Source organism: Lepisosteus oculatus, chromosome 2 (genome assembly GCF_040954835.1).
Source record: "Lepisosteus oculatus isolate fLepOcu1 chromosome 2, fLepOcu1.hap2, whole genome shotgun sequence".
NCBI classification, from domain to species: domain Eukaryota; kingdom Metazoa; phylum Chordata; class Actinopteri; order Semionotiformes; family Lepisosteidae; genus Lepisosteus; species Lepisosteus oculatus.
The window spans coordinates 50,541,876-50,558,021 of NC_090697.1; the positions used below are offsets into that span (position 1 = coordinate 50,541,876).

Sequence of the window (16,146 nt, forward strand, 5' to 3'; positions counted from 1 at the left end):
CGTATGACCTGTTTGGATCTGTGGTGGACTAGCAGTTGAGCCAGAAATACAAAAAAATGTTAATGGCAAGGCTATTGTGAAAACCTCTTGGGACCTTATTAGAGTATTCACCTTTTAACATTGAAAGCTGAATTAAAATTCTTTAGAGGTTTGAATTGGAAATGATTCACTGTTGGAAATCATTTTTGTGTAATATGCAGTGCTCAGCTGAGGGGTGGAAAGCAGGGGGGATCAATGGTTTGTGAAGTGTATATATAGACTAAAATCTCCGGTAAGTTGAGTCATAGGTGATTTTGAAGTAGGGACATGTGGTAATGATGTAAATAAAACTAAAGTGCTCTCCTTTTCCATAAAGTACTCTTTAGGTTTGAAGAAGGAAATTTTAATTGCAGAAAGTTTTCTGTGATGTCACATACAGTAGTTGACGCTATCAACTGGTGTCCTAATGAAAATTTTAAAAACAAACCATATGCAGAATGGAGGTTTCAGGGCAGTTGGTTTCCCTTTGAATAAAAAAAGAGCAGTTTAGTCTCCTCTCCCTTCTCTTTTTAAAATGTCACATTTGCAAACATTGTTTAATGAATTAATGTCACTTAAAAGCTTCATGACAAGGTCCAGAAGGACTATCTGTAAAAATAATGCCAAGCACTAAAGTGACCAATCCACAGGAATTTACTGGCTTGCAAGAAATACAGTATCTTCAGCCTGTGTGTCCAGGTCAGCCTAAATCTTTTATTCTCTCCAACATAAATGATTTAAATGTGTGAAGGCTCCATGGCCCATCTGTCTCATTTGGTAGGTAGGAGCTATCTGATCTGATGATATGTAGCCACTTCTTAGCTTGGTATCTTGATTCATACCCCTACAACCCTTTAGGTAAAGAACTGCCTCCAGTCTTTGGTATTCATTCTAGACAAATCTGCTGGGTAGACTTTATCAATGCTTTAGATTTTGAATACTTTGTATCCAGTTCCCACAGAGTCCCCGAGTCTTCTCTCTTCAATGCTTAAAAAAAAAAGGTTCAGTTCCATCAGCCTGTTGGTGTAGGACATTACCTTATTCTGGGCCCCATCTGGATGCACTTCTCAGCAGTGATTGCAGAGGAGTGTTTTTTTAACGCATTAACCAAAATTGTATTCTACTACTGCATTATATGATTTAACATCCTTTTCTTTTAAAATTATCAGTATATCCCACCCTTTTTTTTCTTGTAAATTGGGTAACCCATTTTTTAATAAGTAGTCTCTTGTGTATTTTCCATTTTGATATTCGTTTTTTGCTTTCTTCATTTAATACTCTGCTGATGTCATTTAAGTATCTGCCAGCTGTTTTCCCTGTCTAGAACGATCTAAACTTTTGTATTTCATTTGCTGCTTTTAAAGTATTTAACTTATATATAATGTATTAGCTATACTCAACGTTTCCTATACGTTGACCAGTTCACAATCCATATACTGTAGCTGCATTACTCTGCATTCCTACCACCTATGATTCGAGAATCAATCTTTTCTGAGGAATTTGATAATCTTTTGAAAATTCCATTAGCCACATACAGTAAGGTGCTTGGTGTATGACCATTATTGTTTCTGCTTGTTAAAAATCTTTCTTGCAATCCTTTACAAATCTGTCCTCTTGGATCTTATTTCCATATTGATTTAGCTTAGTTCTAAAACCAAATCAAGCACTTATTTGAATGGGTATGTGAACAATGAGTAGAAGATTTTAGAGTTGTTTAATTCTTCAAGACAAATACTACGATACTTTGTTTTTAACAGTGGCAAGCTATGGATTTTAAAGCTTTTTGGTATGGTTCAGAAATATACATTTCTGCTTTCTTGAACAATAAGAACAGCTTTTTTTTTTGTCTTGTAGAGAAGAGTGTTATTTTGGAAAACAAATTTGCAAGACCCTAATTTGTATCTGTTGAATCCTAATGAGGTGTTGGCATCGCTTTTCATTTGAATTTTTTTTAAATAAATGAAGTGAGTTTAACCCTTTGTCCTAATGATTCATAAAAGAAACATATTGTACTTTTACAATACTTTTAGTCAGTTCATCTTTTAAACATGATGCTGTAATATAAAAAAACAAAGTTTGAAGTGGCCCATAGAGAAACGTGGCCAAGTGTCTGCCAGTTTCCAAAGAAAGTAGAAATGGTAGAGACAAATAGGAAATGCAGTTAGACCTTTTCTTCCATTATCCAGAATTGTAGCTGGATCCTACCTTAATTTTTTCTTAAGATTGCCCAGTTATATTATAAAACATAATTGGACTGATAGAAAAGATTACAAGTAATGTGACCTTTAGTTTGATGATCAAAGCCGTAATAGGTACTGCTTTTTATTTAAACATCCCAAATGAAGCAGCCTGGATTTTTAAAGATCTGTTAATTTAAAGAAAAACTGAACCAATTGATTTTTTTTTCTTAGAGACTGCAGAAAATGCAGTTTGGAGGATGATCTTTTGTTAGAACTGGTGCATATTCTAATAATTCAGAGACTGAATGTCTGAGCTGCTCTTAATTTAATATAGATTCCACACTTTTGGTACTACACTGCTGCAAGCCATTAATCAAAATGTCTTGCTGCAGATGATGCATACAGTATGTTTTCTCAGAATCTGCAGTGCATTGTTATATTTAAGCCATAAATTAAACTTGTTTTTGCTGTATGTGCTACGTGTGTCTGAATATAAATAGTGTATGTCTTGCCTTTCTATTTATCCACCACTGTCATGGTACTTTGTTTTTAATTAGTGACTCAGAGTTTAAAGCCTCTTGGCCATCTGGTCTTATTTGGGTTAGCAAATGGCCAGACAGAGATGATATGTAGGCCAAAGGCTTACAGGGGTGTCATCAGTTTTAGTGACCTCTTAGCCTTGTTGGATTGGTCTAGATTGCTACTATACCCATTTCTGCCCTGGGAGGGGGACGGTTCACCAAAGAATTTATAAGCTTTCTGCTGGATTGCAGACCAGAAGCTCTGTTCTGGACCATTAAGATCCCATGTGCCAAATGTGCAGATGGTCAGTGTTTCTAGCATATGTTTCTCCTTTACCGTTTTAGTGTGTGACTTGCTTTAGCAAAAGTTCTGCAAAGTTATTGTGCAAGCCAGAAGGAATAGCAGAGTAAATCTAATGATTTCCCAATTAAGGGGGCAGTTAGAAATGTATTTTGGCTGCTCTGCCCCACTAGGGGTGATAGTGCTTTAAATGTGCTGTGTAGTAGAAATTAGACTTAAAATTGCTCTGCCATGATAAGTGTCATTTGAATCTGCAACACATTTGTAGCTTTTCTTTGTAAGCTCTGTCAGACTCCTCTTCAGTGAACAAAACAAAGGGGATTTTTATCACTCCCTGACCTCGCTATTAAAACTTAAGACTAATTCCTCAGTATTACAATGCTAATGATTGAAAAGTGAAGAAAGTGGTGAAGAGTAGTTTTTCCAAGATCCAAAGTATTTTGCCTTGCAATTGGAGAATTCTCCCTTAAAATCTAGAGGTCCTTGACCAAGCCAGCAAAAAACTCTTCATATTACATTTTAGAACAAACTTTCCAAGTTGATGACCCTTGATTCAATTGATTAGAGGTATAGTTTATGATGAATCCTTTTCTTCCCCTTCTCTTTTGACCTTGAAGTGAATTGTTCACATTAGCATCTAATTATGATGGAACCATCCTCCATCTCTCAGGGAATTCTATACAAGTCAAGCTGCTATGAGGCTGTTTTTGCTTCATGACCTGTAATTTACAACAAGTGACTAATCTGATATTGAAGATGACAACTGATTTTTATATATATATATGAGTGTGTGAAAATTTGAAAAGGAGCTAAACTTGAAATATCAAGTTCTTGGGGGGGGGGATACAAGCATATGATGTCCCATTTTGTTTAATCCCCAGTGATGTGTCCATTATTTTAAAGTAGCAGTTGATTTAAAAATCTTCAAAACCAGATGATTCCATGGTTGAAATGCTTATTGTTGACAAAAACTGCAAAGAAACGAAAAATGTAAAATGCAGATCAACAATCGTCAATCTTAATATACCTGTGAAGCCTATAATGTTGGATATTCTATTTGTTTCCATCACAAGCTCAATAAATACTTTTCTACTTTTTGTGGCAACTCATTTGTTTTTTTAGTTTAACCCCCATATATAGTAGCTGTACAGTTTTTATATTCTTTACAAAAATGGCATTAACCAAGCAATTTCATAAATGCTTAGCCTTGCGCTTAAAGTTGTAAAAATTGTTTCAATTTTTTTTAAATTGTTGGCAAAAAAAGAATGAATTTCTAGCATTCTCTTTGTTGGCTCTATGTACAGTACACGCTTGAAGAAGCAGCAGTTGTTTTGAGGAAAATTGTTGTGCAGTTTCCTTTTTAGATACAGCTGTGCGGGTTAAATATTTTCTCTTTAACAATGCATGTGGTTTTTAGGACCTTAGTACCCATGTTTTAAATTCAGGGCGTTTTGTTGGGTTGAGTACTTTGCCTGACTGTTTCCATAGAAACGCTCAGGAAGATTGATGCCAATTTGCATTCAAGTTAATCCAGTGTTTTCTCTTGGGAATTGCCATATTGTTTGTGCAATAAAACATCAAAATGCAATCCATGCCTTTTAAAGTTATTAAAAGTAAATTCCAACTTAATGACGGTACGTATTTAATTTTCACTTTCTCCTTTCACCCGAAAACTAAATTAAAAGCATAATACAGTAGATCTCTGTCGGATAATGAATGAGTGCATAAGATTTTTCCTCTTTTCAGCTGTGCAAGATTACTACTGTAAAGAGGAATTGCAGCACAGAATGTTTCTGGACTTGTGACTGTAATACATGACAGTCTGTATGCTCCTTTAGCATCACTTAGTATAGCTCTTGTCTTCTATATTCTGATATTCCTCCAGTAGAAAGGAAGTTTCCGTTGATTATGCAGTTTCCCCACAATTGGAAAGTGTTTGCTTGATTGTTTTAAAGTGGCAGGGACATGTCATTAAAATGAATTTAAATCTTAAGTGTAATAAAATCATAAATACACCTTTTTTGAATTCACACAATGAGAATTGATGCTGACTTTGAGCATTTTCTAATATACAGTACAACACCAGTTTAAGAACCTCCTTAACTGATTTTCATAATCTTAAAGTCAAATATCTCAAATCGGTTTCTCTAGTATGTGTGTAGAAATCTTTAAGTAGATATATTAAGCATTTGTAGTATTGGACCTTTTTCATTAAATGCTAATGAGGTAGGACAGGAGTGAATTTACAAAGCAAGATCTTGTGGAGACCTTTATTCACTATGTGTGGTAATGAGAACTCGGTCTTCTTGCAAACATCCTAATATACTGGGTTGATAGGGCAATTGTCAGCCTTGTTGAAGTTACGGCAACTCATGACTGATGCCTTTTAAGTGTTCCATGTCTCCATTTCTCAAGATGTACTCTGTAAAATCAAACACCATCTCATTAATTTTAGTTTACAAGCTAGAAGTCTTTCCTAGTTTAAACATGGTGTTGGTGATTCCTTATTTTCCATTTACTGTTTTGATACGGCTATGTCAGGGGACAGCCGCGTAATCAGGATCATTTTTTGCACTTCTGTATTTGCAAGGACTTCCCATTCACTCTCATTCTGCTTTTCTCTACTGTTTTGTAATTACTGGGTGTGAAAGTAGCCCCAAACAAGCGGCATTGGGACTTTAAGATGCTAAAGATGCTGCTACTTAACAAAGATTTGCCTTGTGAGGTCCTGTTTTGGTTTTTTCCCAGGCATTATGGTCTGTAATACTGCACATTTGTATTGCACTGGTTCTTTCTCATTCTAAGAAAATAGATGCAAAACCTCATGTCATTTGGTTTATAAAAGTAATTTATGTTACGGTGATTGTACCAAAATCTGTCAGAAGTCCCCTCATTAATTAGTAATACATGTTAAGACTTTTGACTGCTGTGTACAGATTGTGCAAACAATGTTTTCTCTTTGCATAGGAGGAAGAAATGCCAGAAGTTGAAATAGACATTGATGACCTTCTGGATGAACCCAGTGAAGATGAACGGGCCACTAAATTACAAGTGAGTTTAAAAGCAGAGCACACATCTAGACTCCGTCAAGTCAGTTGTACTGTAAATAAGTCAGTATGGGCCATTTTTAATGACTGTTACAAAAAAAAATTCTGAATGGCAAAATACCCTGCATTGAATAATTCTAGAAGTTAAGTAATTGAAATTGTGAGGGAAGCCGCAGTAGTTCTATACTGAGGAGATACGTCATGATTTAATGAGATGTTTTCAGGCTGATAAATGTGTATCAAACCCTTTCGAAGTTCTTTTTTGGTCTCGAGTAAAGAAGTGAAATTTAAAATGATATGCTTATCTTCAGAGGCAATACAACCTAAGGTTTGTGCCATTACATTTCGGGTCCTATAAAAAAATGGGCACCTCACCTGTCAAACCCTTTCAGATTCCTCCAGTTCAATTTGTGGTTCACACATGGACATTAAGAAATTATAAGCTGTTACTTATTAACTATTGCTTTGTGTAAGTAACAGTTATAAGTACTGTATAACATGTAACCACAAGTTTACAAGGGCTTAAACGTTACCACAGTTTGGTGTGAGATTCAGCATTTTGTTTGCCTTTTCAACCAATTATCAAGTACTGTATGTTTGCTTCTTTTACTCTTATTGATAAGATCAGATTACTTAATTGGCCATATACAATTTCTTGTATTAGGAATTCGTCTGTTTGCATACCCCAACTTGCTTTCCATGAGATACACAGACAGGAAGAGAAGCTTGGGGTCAGAGTGCAGGGTCAGGCATTTATACAGCACCCCTGCAGCAGTTGGGGTTAAGGGCCTTGCTCAGGGGCCCAACGGAGTAGGATTCCTCTGCCGGCCACAGGATTTGAACCGGCAGCCTTCCAGCCACAGGCACAGATCCTTAGCCACAGAGCCACTGCACTGATGTTTTGTGCTGCACGCATTCAGTTTACATGGAGCAAGTTTTCTTTTAATACTGTTATTTTTTTAATCTCTTGAAATGACTTATATTCCAGAATGTATGTACCTTGAATTTAGCCATCAAAGAAAAATGCTTTGACTTTTCACAAGAACATTCAAATCGCTTGGCCTTCAGAAGGAGCATTTTTATGACGGTTTTGAAAATAAACCGCATAAAGTAACTTGTCATTCTTACAGGCCAAATGAAACATAGTGCTCTTGTCAGAGGTTTTATCAGTCAATACAGTACAGTTTATCTTAGCAGTGATAGTGAAGGTCATCTGTCAGTGATACTGACACTTGAGAGTATTAAATTGTGCTTATCATTGGTTAACTCCCCAATTTCTGAATTGCTGTTTCTGGCCTGCAAGTTTAGACCCTGGAATACGCACTTAATTTCTGGAGCTGGAATGTTAGTCCCTAGACGTGTCCCCACCTTTGTTTGCTGCTAAATGATTCCTTGTAAAATGTCTAAATGTATTGAAAATGGAATTATTGCTCTGATGTGCAGCCAAACCTTGTACATCTTATAGAAAGGCCATTTTACTGCTAACAACAAACTCCTTATTCTGTTCTGTGGAATGTAGACGGTTGACTCAACCAAATAAAGGCTTAATCATATATGCATTTGTCCTGTTAGACCTGTTGCTCTGAATGTTTCAACCTTGTGCAATGGAAATATTTTAAAAATAACTCTGGTGAAAGAGTAAATTTGTCCTCAAAGAAAAATATATTTTGGGAATTCACATTCAACTAAGTCATCCTGTTAAAACCCAAACACCTTTGTCACAAGTCATGATCACTTTGGAAAAACTCATTTTGTTTTCTTTGTTTCTTTTAAGGAATCACTGATAGACTGTTATAAACCCACAGAAGTAAGTATTTTTTAATCACTTTTCTCATTTTTGCAAATTGATAAAGGAATTTAATTATCTGAATGTTAAGTACAGAAATGTGCATGTTAAGTACAGAAATGCATGTTTTTCTACACCAAAATCCACCTGCCTGTGCTGAGGTGAGATTGGACTATTGGAAATGCACCGGACTCGAGGGTTATCACATTCACTTAGACAAGTACAGTATTTATTTTAATGCTTCTCAGTACCCAGGTCTATTAAGATAAGCCAAAAAAAATAATGGAAGTGGATGATAGCTGTTATAAGATATAGATTCGGCGTTTTCACATTGATTTTATTTTTTGAATTGCCTTTAAATAACCATAACTTTTGTAACTTTTCGTGTCAAGATATCATTCCAAGTATCTTTTTAGTTATTGTAGAATAAGATGAGTTTACATTACATTTGAAATCAAATACCATTATCATTGACTAGTCAGTGAGATGGGCGTTTCAGCACCTGATCATTTGTCTTAGTGCTTTAAAACTGTATTGTGTGAGTCATCCTATTCTTTTTTTTTTTAAAGTAAATTCTTTTACATTTAATAACCTGTTTGGTATTATGGGTGGAAGGTTCTGCCCTTTGTAAACTCAGAACAAAGTTATGACAAAGCTATGTTCTCTTTTAAGGAAGATGGAATCTGTTTACTATAAAGCCTATCAGTTTATTGAATCATTAAAGCAGCAAGTGGTGGTACATATGAGTTATTGCTTTCTTGGGAAATTGTCCAAGACCCGTTTTATAGAAGCAATTGGAATATTTAATAGATGATTCCTTTAGTTTGGTTTTTGGTTAAATAATCAGTAACCAATCCATTCCAATCAGCACTATATTATGTACAGGTATACAACGGTTTTACTAAAGAATTAACTCGATTGCTTTCATGTAGTGTCATTCTCATAAATGAAGTTTATATAGTGTAATGAACTGCCATAGTATTGCATAATTTTATTAAAGATCTGCACATATGGCCTTCAGTTTTCATTTAGTACAAAATAAATGTGTTTAAATTGATTTGCTCTGTTATTATTTTGCACTGTGATAACAGCAAATTAACTTTGTAGATTGTGTTACATAGCTTTTATCTTTGGTGTTTTGTATTGTCAAAAATAAGGGGTGGTGTGTGAAATGAGAGATTCAGCCCGTAAGGCAAAGATACTGTGCGCCCATGCAGGTGGTCTAATTTGACCTAAAACGCATTTAATTTAAAGCAAACAGTTTGCCTTTGATATTATTATGTTGTCTTTTTCCCTTCCTTGTCTGTCTGAGGGTTTCTGAGGGGGGGGAAGAAGGAGTTTGTCTAGTCAATCGGACACCTTTTGTGCAACACTTTTAGTGGTTTTCTCTTGCCAGATGCGGCACATTTTATTCAGGTCACTCACTAGCATTGAATCCATGAAAGAGGTAGTCTGTCTGGTCTGACGTGAAAGTCTTAAGAATGGGAAGCTGCCTGATCACACATCTCATGCTTCAGTCAGCCACCATTCTTCTCACACGAACATCTGCAGCAAACAGCTCAACTGAAACCATCTCCTCAATGACCTAATTTATAGTATCTCTTTTCTGTGGAACTATGTGCCATGAGGGAAAGGCTTTTAAATGTCACTTTAGTACATTTATTTTAAGGGAATGTGTTGTACTGTGGTTTTGTTTAGAGGTTTTATACATAAAGGATCATTCACAGGCAAGGGTAAAGCTATTTGTTTTAATGAAGTATTATGGTTTTAATTGTTCTGGAAAGTGTTAAATTCACTTCTGCTGCACCAGATGAAACTGTAGTAGACCTAACTGCTGCTTTGTCGACATTTTGTGATGCTGTGAAATACTCCAATGGTCTGAGTGCTATAGGAATCTTTTATTCATTTAATGTATAAATGTTTTTTATTATAGGCATTCTTCATCTTTGTTCATTAATTTGTAGATAAGGATTGTTGTAAAGGTGTTTGTCTAAATTATTTTGTTTGCCTTTAGTTGTATTGCATTATCCTGACGTTGCGCATTGAGTTAAGAGCAGCTTGAGATAAATTTGAATAATTAAGATGTACTGTATAGCCGTATTTATTCAGCAGTCTAACTGAGAAGTGAATCTGTATATTACGAACTCGCAGTAATGCAACTGTAATATGTGAGTTTTGTGTCTTGGCTAGATGGCTTTGAAGTTGAACATTATGTTTTCACAATGTTACTGTTTACCCCTTCTAGTCCATATCGTTTCAGATAGTTGGTTGGTTTAAGGATTTCATGTTGCTGTTTTATTGAAAGACGAGATTGGTTGATTTCTTGTTCCCAACTCCTACAGCCCTTTATTTTTCAGAAGTGCCTCTTGTTTTAATTGCACTTTTTCTCCATGCATGTCCCCAATTGGTTTTTCACTGAGTCTAATGGAGTTCTTTTGGCTAATTTTGGCAGTTCCACTGATGACCTGATACTTGAATCAAGTCCTCTAATAGTCTTCTCGGTTTGAGACTAAAAGTTTTTTTTTAGTCTGTCAGAGTAATATGTTCCCTGGTTGTTCTTTTCTAGACGGACTTTAGAAATATATTTTGCACTGTATTGTAAGTGAGGTCTTGCATAGTGCATTGTACAGTTTTGACTTGAATCCTACACTTATCCATATACGTATATGTTAACCTTGTTTTTGCTTTACATTTACATTTTGCTTCCCCACAGTGAGTAGAAGACAAATATGATGGATTAGCACAGACTCAACTCATAAGCACTCTTAAAGCTCATCTGTATTATTAGATCTCAAAACAAAACTAGAAGTGACTGCATATAACATTGTGAATGTGACCGAAGTAGTTTATCCAGGTGGATGCTGCACATTGGTGGTGGTGGAGGGGAGTTCCCATTACCTGTAAAGCGCTTTGAGTGGAGTGTCCAGAAAAGCGCTATATAAGTGTTAGTTATTATTATTATTATTATCTTGATCAAATATTCTTGAATTCAATCTGAGTTTCTTGGACTTCCCTTTGCAGCTGCCATGGTGTATAGCATCTGAAAACTTTTAGTTTGCTACTGGAATCTAGATCAGTGGTGTGATTTAGAGGGAATATAGGTTCTAATACAGAATCCTAGGATCCTCCACTAATAATCCCAATTTGAGCATGCAGCCCCAATGAGTTGTCTATCCATTTCAGCAGTTTTCATTCAAAAAATCTGCACATCCTTGAATGCCTACCACCTGCAATTTTAGAATTCCTCACAAAAGATTAAAATTTTATCAAAAAATATTTTCCAACTTTAAGTGGAAATGTACTATATACTGTACTCTACTTTTATGCGTTACTGCTGCTGGGTTTTTAAAAGAGCAAACCATCTGTTCTAGGGTCTTGCTTAAGTATGGCTCAATCTTTTCCCCAAGTAAAACAATTTAAAGTGTATGAAATGCAATGTACTGGCCGTATCAATGTTATTTTTTTCCATGCATTTCATAAGTATTGCTAGTCTTACAAATAAACTTGGTATTTTATTCGGATTAAGAAATAAGGGGAAGCCTCACTGTCAAAGGAGGATGACTGCTTTTACTTTACATAGGTCATGGAAGCTTGAAGGAGTATTTGAGATAAATGTTCCTCTTTTTCTTTAGAAGGTTCAGAGGTTAGCAAAAAGACCCAAACTAATTACTTATACTAATTACAAAACGGTTTAATGGGGGAAAACAAAACAAATTGGTGTCCGTTTTTAAAATTAGCCATGGGTCATTTCCACAGCACAGTTATAAGACGTTAACCGTGCAAAAAAAACGAAACAAATTCGGTTCTCAAAAGATCTGTACCAAGGAAGAGGTTGAGCAGGAATCCTCCATTAACTGGAATGTTGATCACTTGCTAGTCACTTAGTGCTTACCACTTTGGAGACTTGGGAAGAAATTATTAAACACAGAGCAACGATGAGGAATTCACTGCTCCACTGGGCTCCATGAACTCCACATGCAGTGAACAGGAATCGGTTGAGGCTTACCTAATGGGACACTTTTCTGTAACTATAACAGATGGGCACCTAAAGCAGGATATGGTATGAAAAGGCTATTCTAAGCCACCAAGGACATCATACAGGTAGATGCTGCACGTTGGTGGTGAAGGAGGGGAGCCGCATTACCTGTACAGCACTTTGAGTGTAGTGTCCAGAAAAGCACTATATAAGTGTAAGGAATTGTTTATTACTATTACTCAAGACAAATATGGTGTTTCAGCTCAGAGGCTGAATCTCAAATGAAAAGTTAGGCTACTTGTATTTTATTATGATGGTGGTAGTGTGAGGTCAGGGGAAAGCAGAAGAGTTGTTGCACAATATCCCAGTGCCACGATTGCATTGGCACAAAACACTGTAAATGGGGGACTCAAGAAAGGATACAGTTGCAATCAAGAGAGGTATGCAGACATGCCAGTAAACACGCCGCAGTTAAGCAAATAATTGGCAATTACCCATTGATGAATGAGTCGCCTTTGTTCATATCTTCAAGTGAAGACACAATTCCCATTTCTCTTTGTACTGTAATTGTTTTGCTTCAAGTATGTGTTTTTGGAAGAATTTGGCTCTGCTTAAACTGGATACTTAATAGTCTTCATGCAGAGCTACGACTGAAGGTTTTCAAGGTTACAAGTCATTGAATTTTTTGCTTTTGGCATGGTGTTTTTTCCGGATAATGATAATGCACAGCAGTCTTGTCTTCATCCTGTCATAACCAACCTAAAACAGAAGTTGAACATGCATATTGCTTTTGTATGAGAGTCTTCTTAGTTACAAACCATCAATGAGTGATTAGTGTAAAAGTGGTACCTGTGTGTTAATTGGCTGATTTTTGTTTCATCACACTTAACATTTAGGATCTTGTTTAAAACGGGTGAGTTTTTCACAAAATACAGCATTTAAGTAACTGCACATTTCATGTTGGTGTCATAAGCAAGTACTTGGTACTATATTTCAAAATACAGACCAGGAGTATGCTTCAAATTAGTGTTCCGATTCTTTAAACTTAAAATAATTTACTAGGTAACAGACATTGGAACATCATGTTCCTGAATTATGCACTTTCATTGTCTGTCTTTAATTACTTCTCCAGTGGGTATTGTCCTCGAATATTAAATGTTAATTTTCAATTTCTTAGGAATCATTTGGGGAAAGAGGAAATGTAGCACTTCTGCTAATAATAATGATAGGACAAAGGAACATTTTATAGCTATAAACTCCGTTTTATGTTAAAACAGAAAAAAAAAGCCATCAATTGAAATAGCCGTCAGTGTCGTTTTTGCTAGAGGTGCTGCAAGGTCACTGTGTGGGGGGCTCACTTCTGAAGGAGTCTGAGGGCGGATTAGAGAACAGTAATCCTCAAAGGACATAGCTGCTAAGAGTCTGCATCTGTGTCAGAGCTTCATTACCTGCGGACATGCATTGCAGTTGAAATTTATAAAGTAGGTCATGGACTCAAGGTACTCATAATGTCCTGCTACGCCTTTTGTTTCGATTGGTTTTATCATTGTGCTTGTCTTTAGTGATTTGACAGCTGATCTGAAAGTGACTATTTTAATGAGGGTGCGAGTTGATGGGCCATCCTCCTGACCCCAAGCTCCACTGTTTTGCTTAGAGGTGCCTGAGAGTGTTGCTGTTGTTTTTCTTAGTAAGAGAAGCTTTAAAGATCAGCAGAACATTGTTAGATAGGGGAGTCAAAAAAAAACAAGCACTCTATAAAAAGGAAGACCGTTTTGCTAACTAGTGTTCATTTATGAAAAGGCAATATACTGTAACTATTGACTGAGCACATACTGTACTGTATACAGACACTGTTGTCCTATACTATGTGTAGTACATGAATTGCTTTCTGGCATCGATGTTTGCATGTAATCAACAAAGCACTTTTATTCCTTTTTCCTGTAAATAGAATGGTTCTTTTAAATTTAATCTGATCATAATTAGTCCCTGCACCAGATTAATATTCTTTTATTTCCTATATACTGTATAGCAAAGACCATGCTTCAGATAGAAGCCTTTTTGGTTAAGGGCTTTTCTCAAGGGTGCAATAGGTCGGACACTGCAACATTGCTATTTGATTGGATTTTTGTTGCCTAGCACTGCTGCTTTTATTCTATCAAGCCATTAATTTCCTGCAAAGGGTGATTTCGGGACTAACACTGCATTCGGTTTCGTCTTTGTGGATCAAGTTTGCCTTTTTTATTGAAAGTGCATTTATAGGTTTTTTTTTTGTTCCTATAATTACCTTCTGCATGATTAAAGTTGGTGCTCATTTTTTAAACTGCAATGTGGCTGTACGCAGAGACTGAATTCGGGCAGTGGTGTCATGCACAATGAAACTTACCAAAGCCAAAATACTGTATATATGCCAGTAAGACAAAAGGGCAGGAAATAGACTCCTGATCTGTGGATTGTGAGTTCAATACTCAGGTAGGGACACTGTCACTAACATTGACCAAAATAAACAGATTTCTTCAGTAAAAACCCAGTTTTGGATCTGTATAGTAGGTACCAATATTTGTTTGAAATTGTGGAAGTTGCATTGAATACAGGAATCTGAAAAAATAACAAAAGGGACTAGCGATCTGGTGATGTGTGGATGCACAGGTGGACTGTCCAGCTTTGTGTAGTGCCGTTTTGCCCCACAGAATGCACTGGTTTCATGTCCACCTCTGAAGTATGTAAGCATTAGTGAATGAAATGCCACGACTGCTCTTATTCAAAATGAAACTGATGATGAAGTAATCTGTATGATTTGGGATTACTTTTTCTCTGGGGTGCTTGAACAATTCAGGGGTTGCACATTTTTTTTTCCCCTCAATGAATTCATTTGGATGATAAAGATGCCTAAAAACCATAGGAAAAGGTTATTTCTTTTCATTCTGAAACTGTTTTTTGTGTGTAAATTCTCTTTGACTCAAGTCAGTCTGTCAGTCAGGGTTATGCATCTCTCATCCAGAATGGATCAATTTACTGTACAAAGGACAATAACCTGATACCTAAGCAGACTTTGCAGTTTTGCAAAGAAAATCTGAAAAGATTTAAATCCAATTCATGAGTAGGTATACACATGGCAAATTTAAATGCAAATAAGTCCTAAATACAAGTAGAAAAAATACTAAACTATAAAAGAAATGCAGAGCTTTGAGGTTGATCATGGGGGGAAAAACTTTAGGTGTTTGACGGATCGTTTTCATCGATGCAATACAATTTTAGAATACATCTTTAAAAGCCGAGATGTTACATTTGATTTTAAAATTTGTGCAGTGCAAAAATAAGGCTGCATTTTGAATATTGCATCCAGTGTTATGATGCAAAGCAAAAATGTTCCTGCAGTTTTGGAATGTGTCCAAATAAGAGCAACTAAATCTTAGAGGAACGTCCTACTCTGGTGCACCAAAAATTTCAGTTTTAAATATTAACAATTATCAAAGACTCTGACAAAGTCAAATCGTGGGACTTCTTCAGAACCAACAATGAAATGCAGAGGAAGTGGGCACTATAGGACAGTACATTTAAAATGGAGAACAGGAGTCTCCTCTATACACAAGTTGTAGGAGTTTGGTTTGTGATCATGCAAGCACTGTAAGATGCAGGAGAAATGGAGAGTTTAATCAGTTTCTCACTGGGTCTTTACAGCCCAGCTCTCTGCCCCGAGTTGCAAAACTGATAGCCATGCTGTTGTATAGATGCATCTTGAGCTTTGTTGATACATGAACTGATAACAAAGGGATGGCAGGCTGACAGGAGGGGCAACTCAAGTTTATTTTCTGCCACACATTTCATGGGTGGGGCTGTGGTGCATGTGGAACCTGTTGCCAGCACCCCCTTCTGTGCAAGATGTCCTTAGGGTTTCTACAATTAGCTATAGTAGGTGATGAGGTGGATATATGCTTTCATTTTGTTTTTGTTTTTTTTTTCATTTAAAACTTGTGTTGTAGAAAATCTCTCTCTCTCTCTCTCTCTCTCATACTGATGCAGGCTAAGGAAGAGCAAAGTTAGGGGGATTAACTGTAAAGAGTACATTTCTGGTTGCTAACGTCTGAAGACTGAATTTTGAGAAATCAATTTATGACATTCAGAGAGATGATAGTGTAAGATTTGATGAATCACTGCACATTATAATAATATGGAGACCAATATAAGGATCAGTTATATTGACACTCTAATGGTAGGTTTTTGTTCTGTGATCAAAGCTCCCATCTTAAATGCATTCAGGCCAGATGAGCATCGGAGGACACATTTGTATGCAATACCTGTTGGTTCAGATACACACAA

The 16,146-nt window shown here is 36.2% G+C and overlaps 1 protein-coding gene across 1 annotated transcript in view; it reads left to right on the forward strand.

The window, feature by feature from the left end:
* ppp1r14c (protein phosphatase 1, regulatory (inhibitor) subunit 14C) overlaps positions 1 to 16,146 on the forward strand; it is a 34,633-nt gene that overhangs the window by 13,973 nt on the left and 4,514 nt on the right. Inside the window, exons 2-3 of the mRNA XM_006625820.3 lie at positions 5,988 to 6,071; positions 7,842 to 7,874. Of these exons, the coding sequence (XP_006625883.1) occupies positions 5,988 to 6,071; positions 7,842 to 7,874 (117 nt within the window). The remainder of the gene's footprint in view (positions 1 to 5,987; positions 6,072 to 7,841; positions 7,875 to 16,146) is intronic.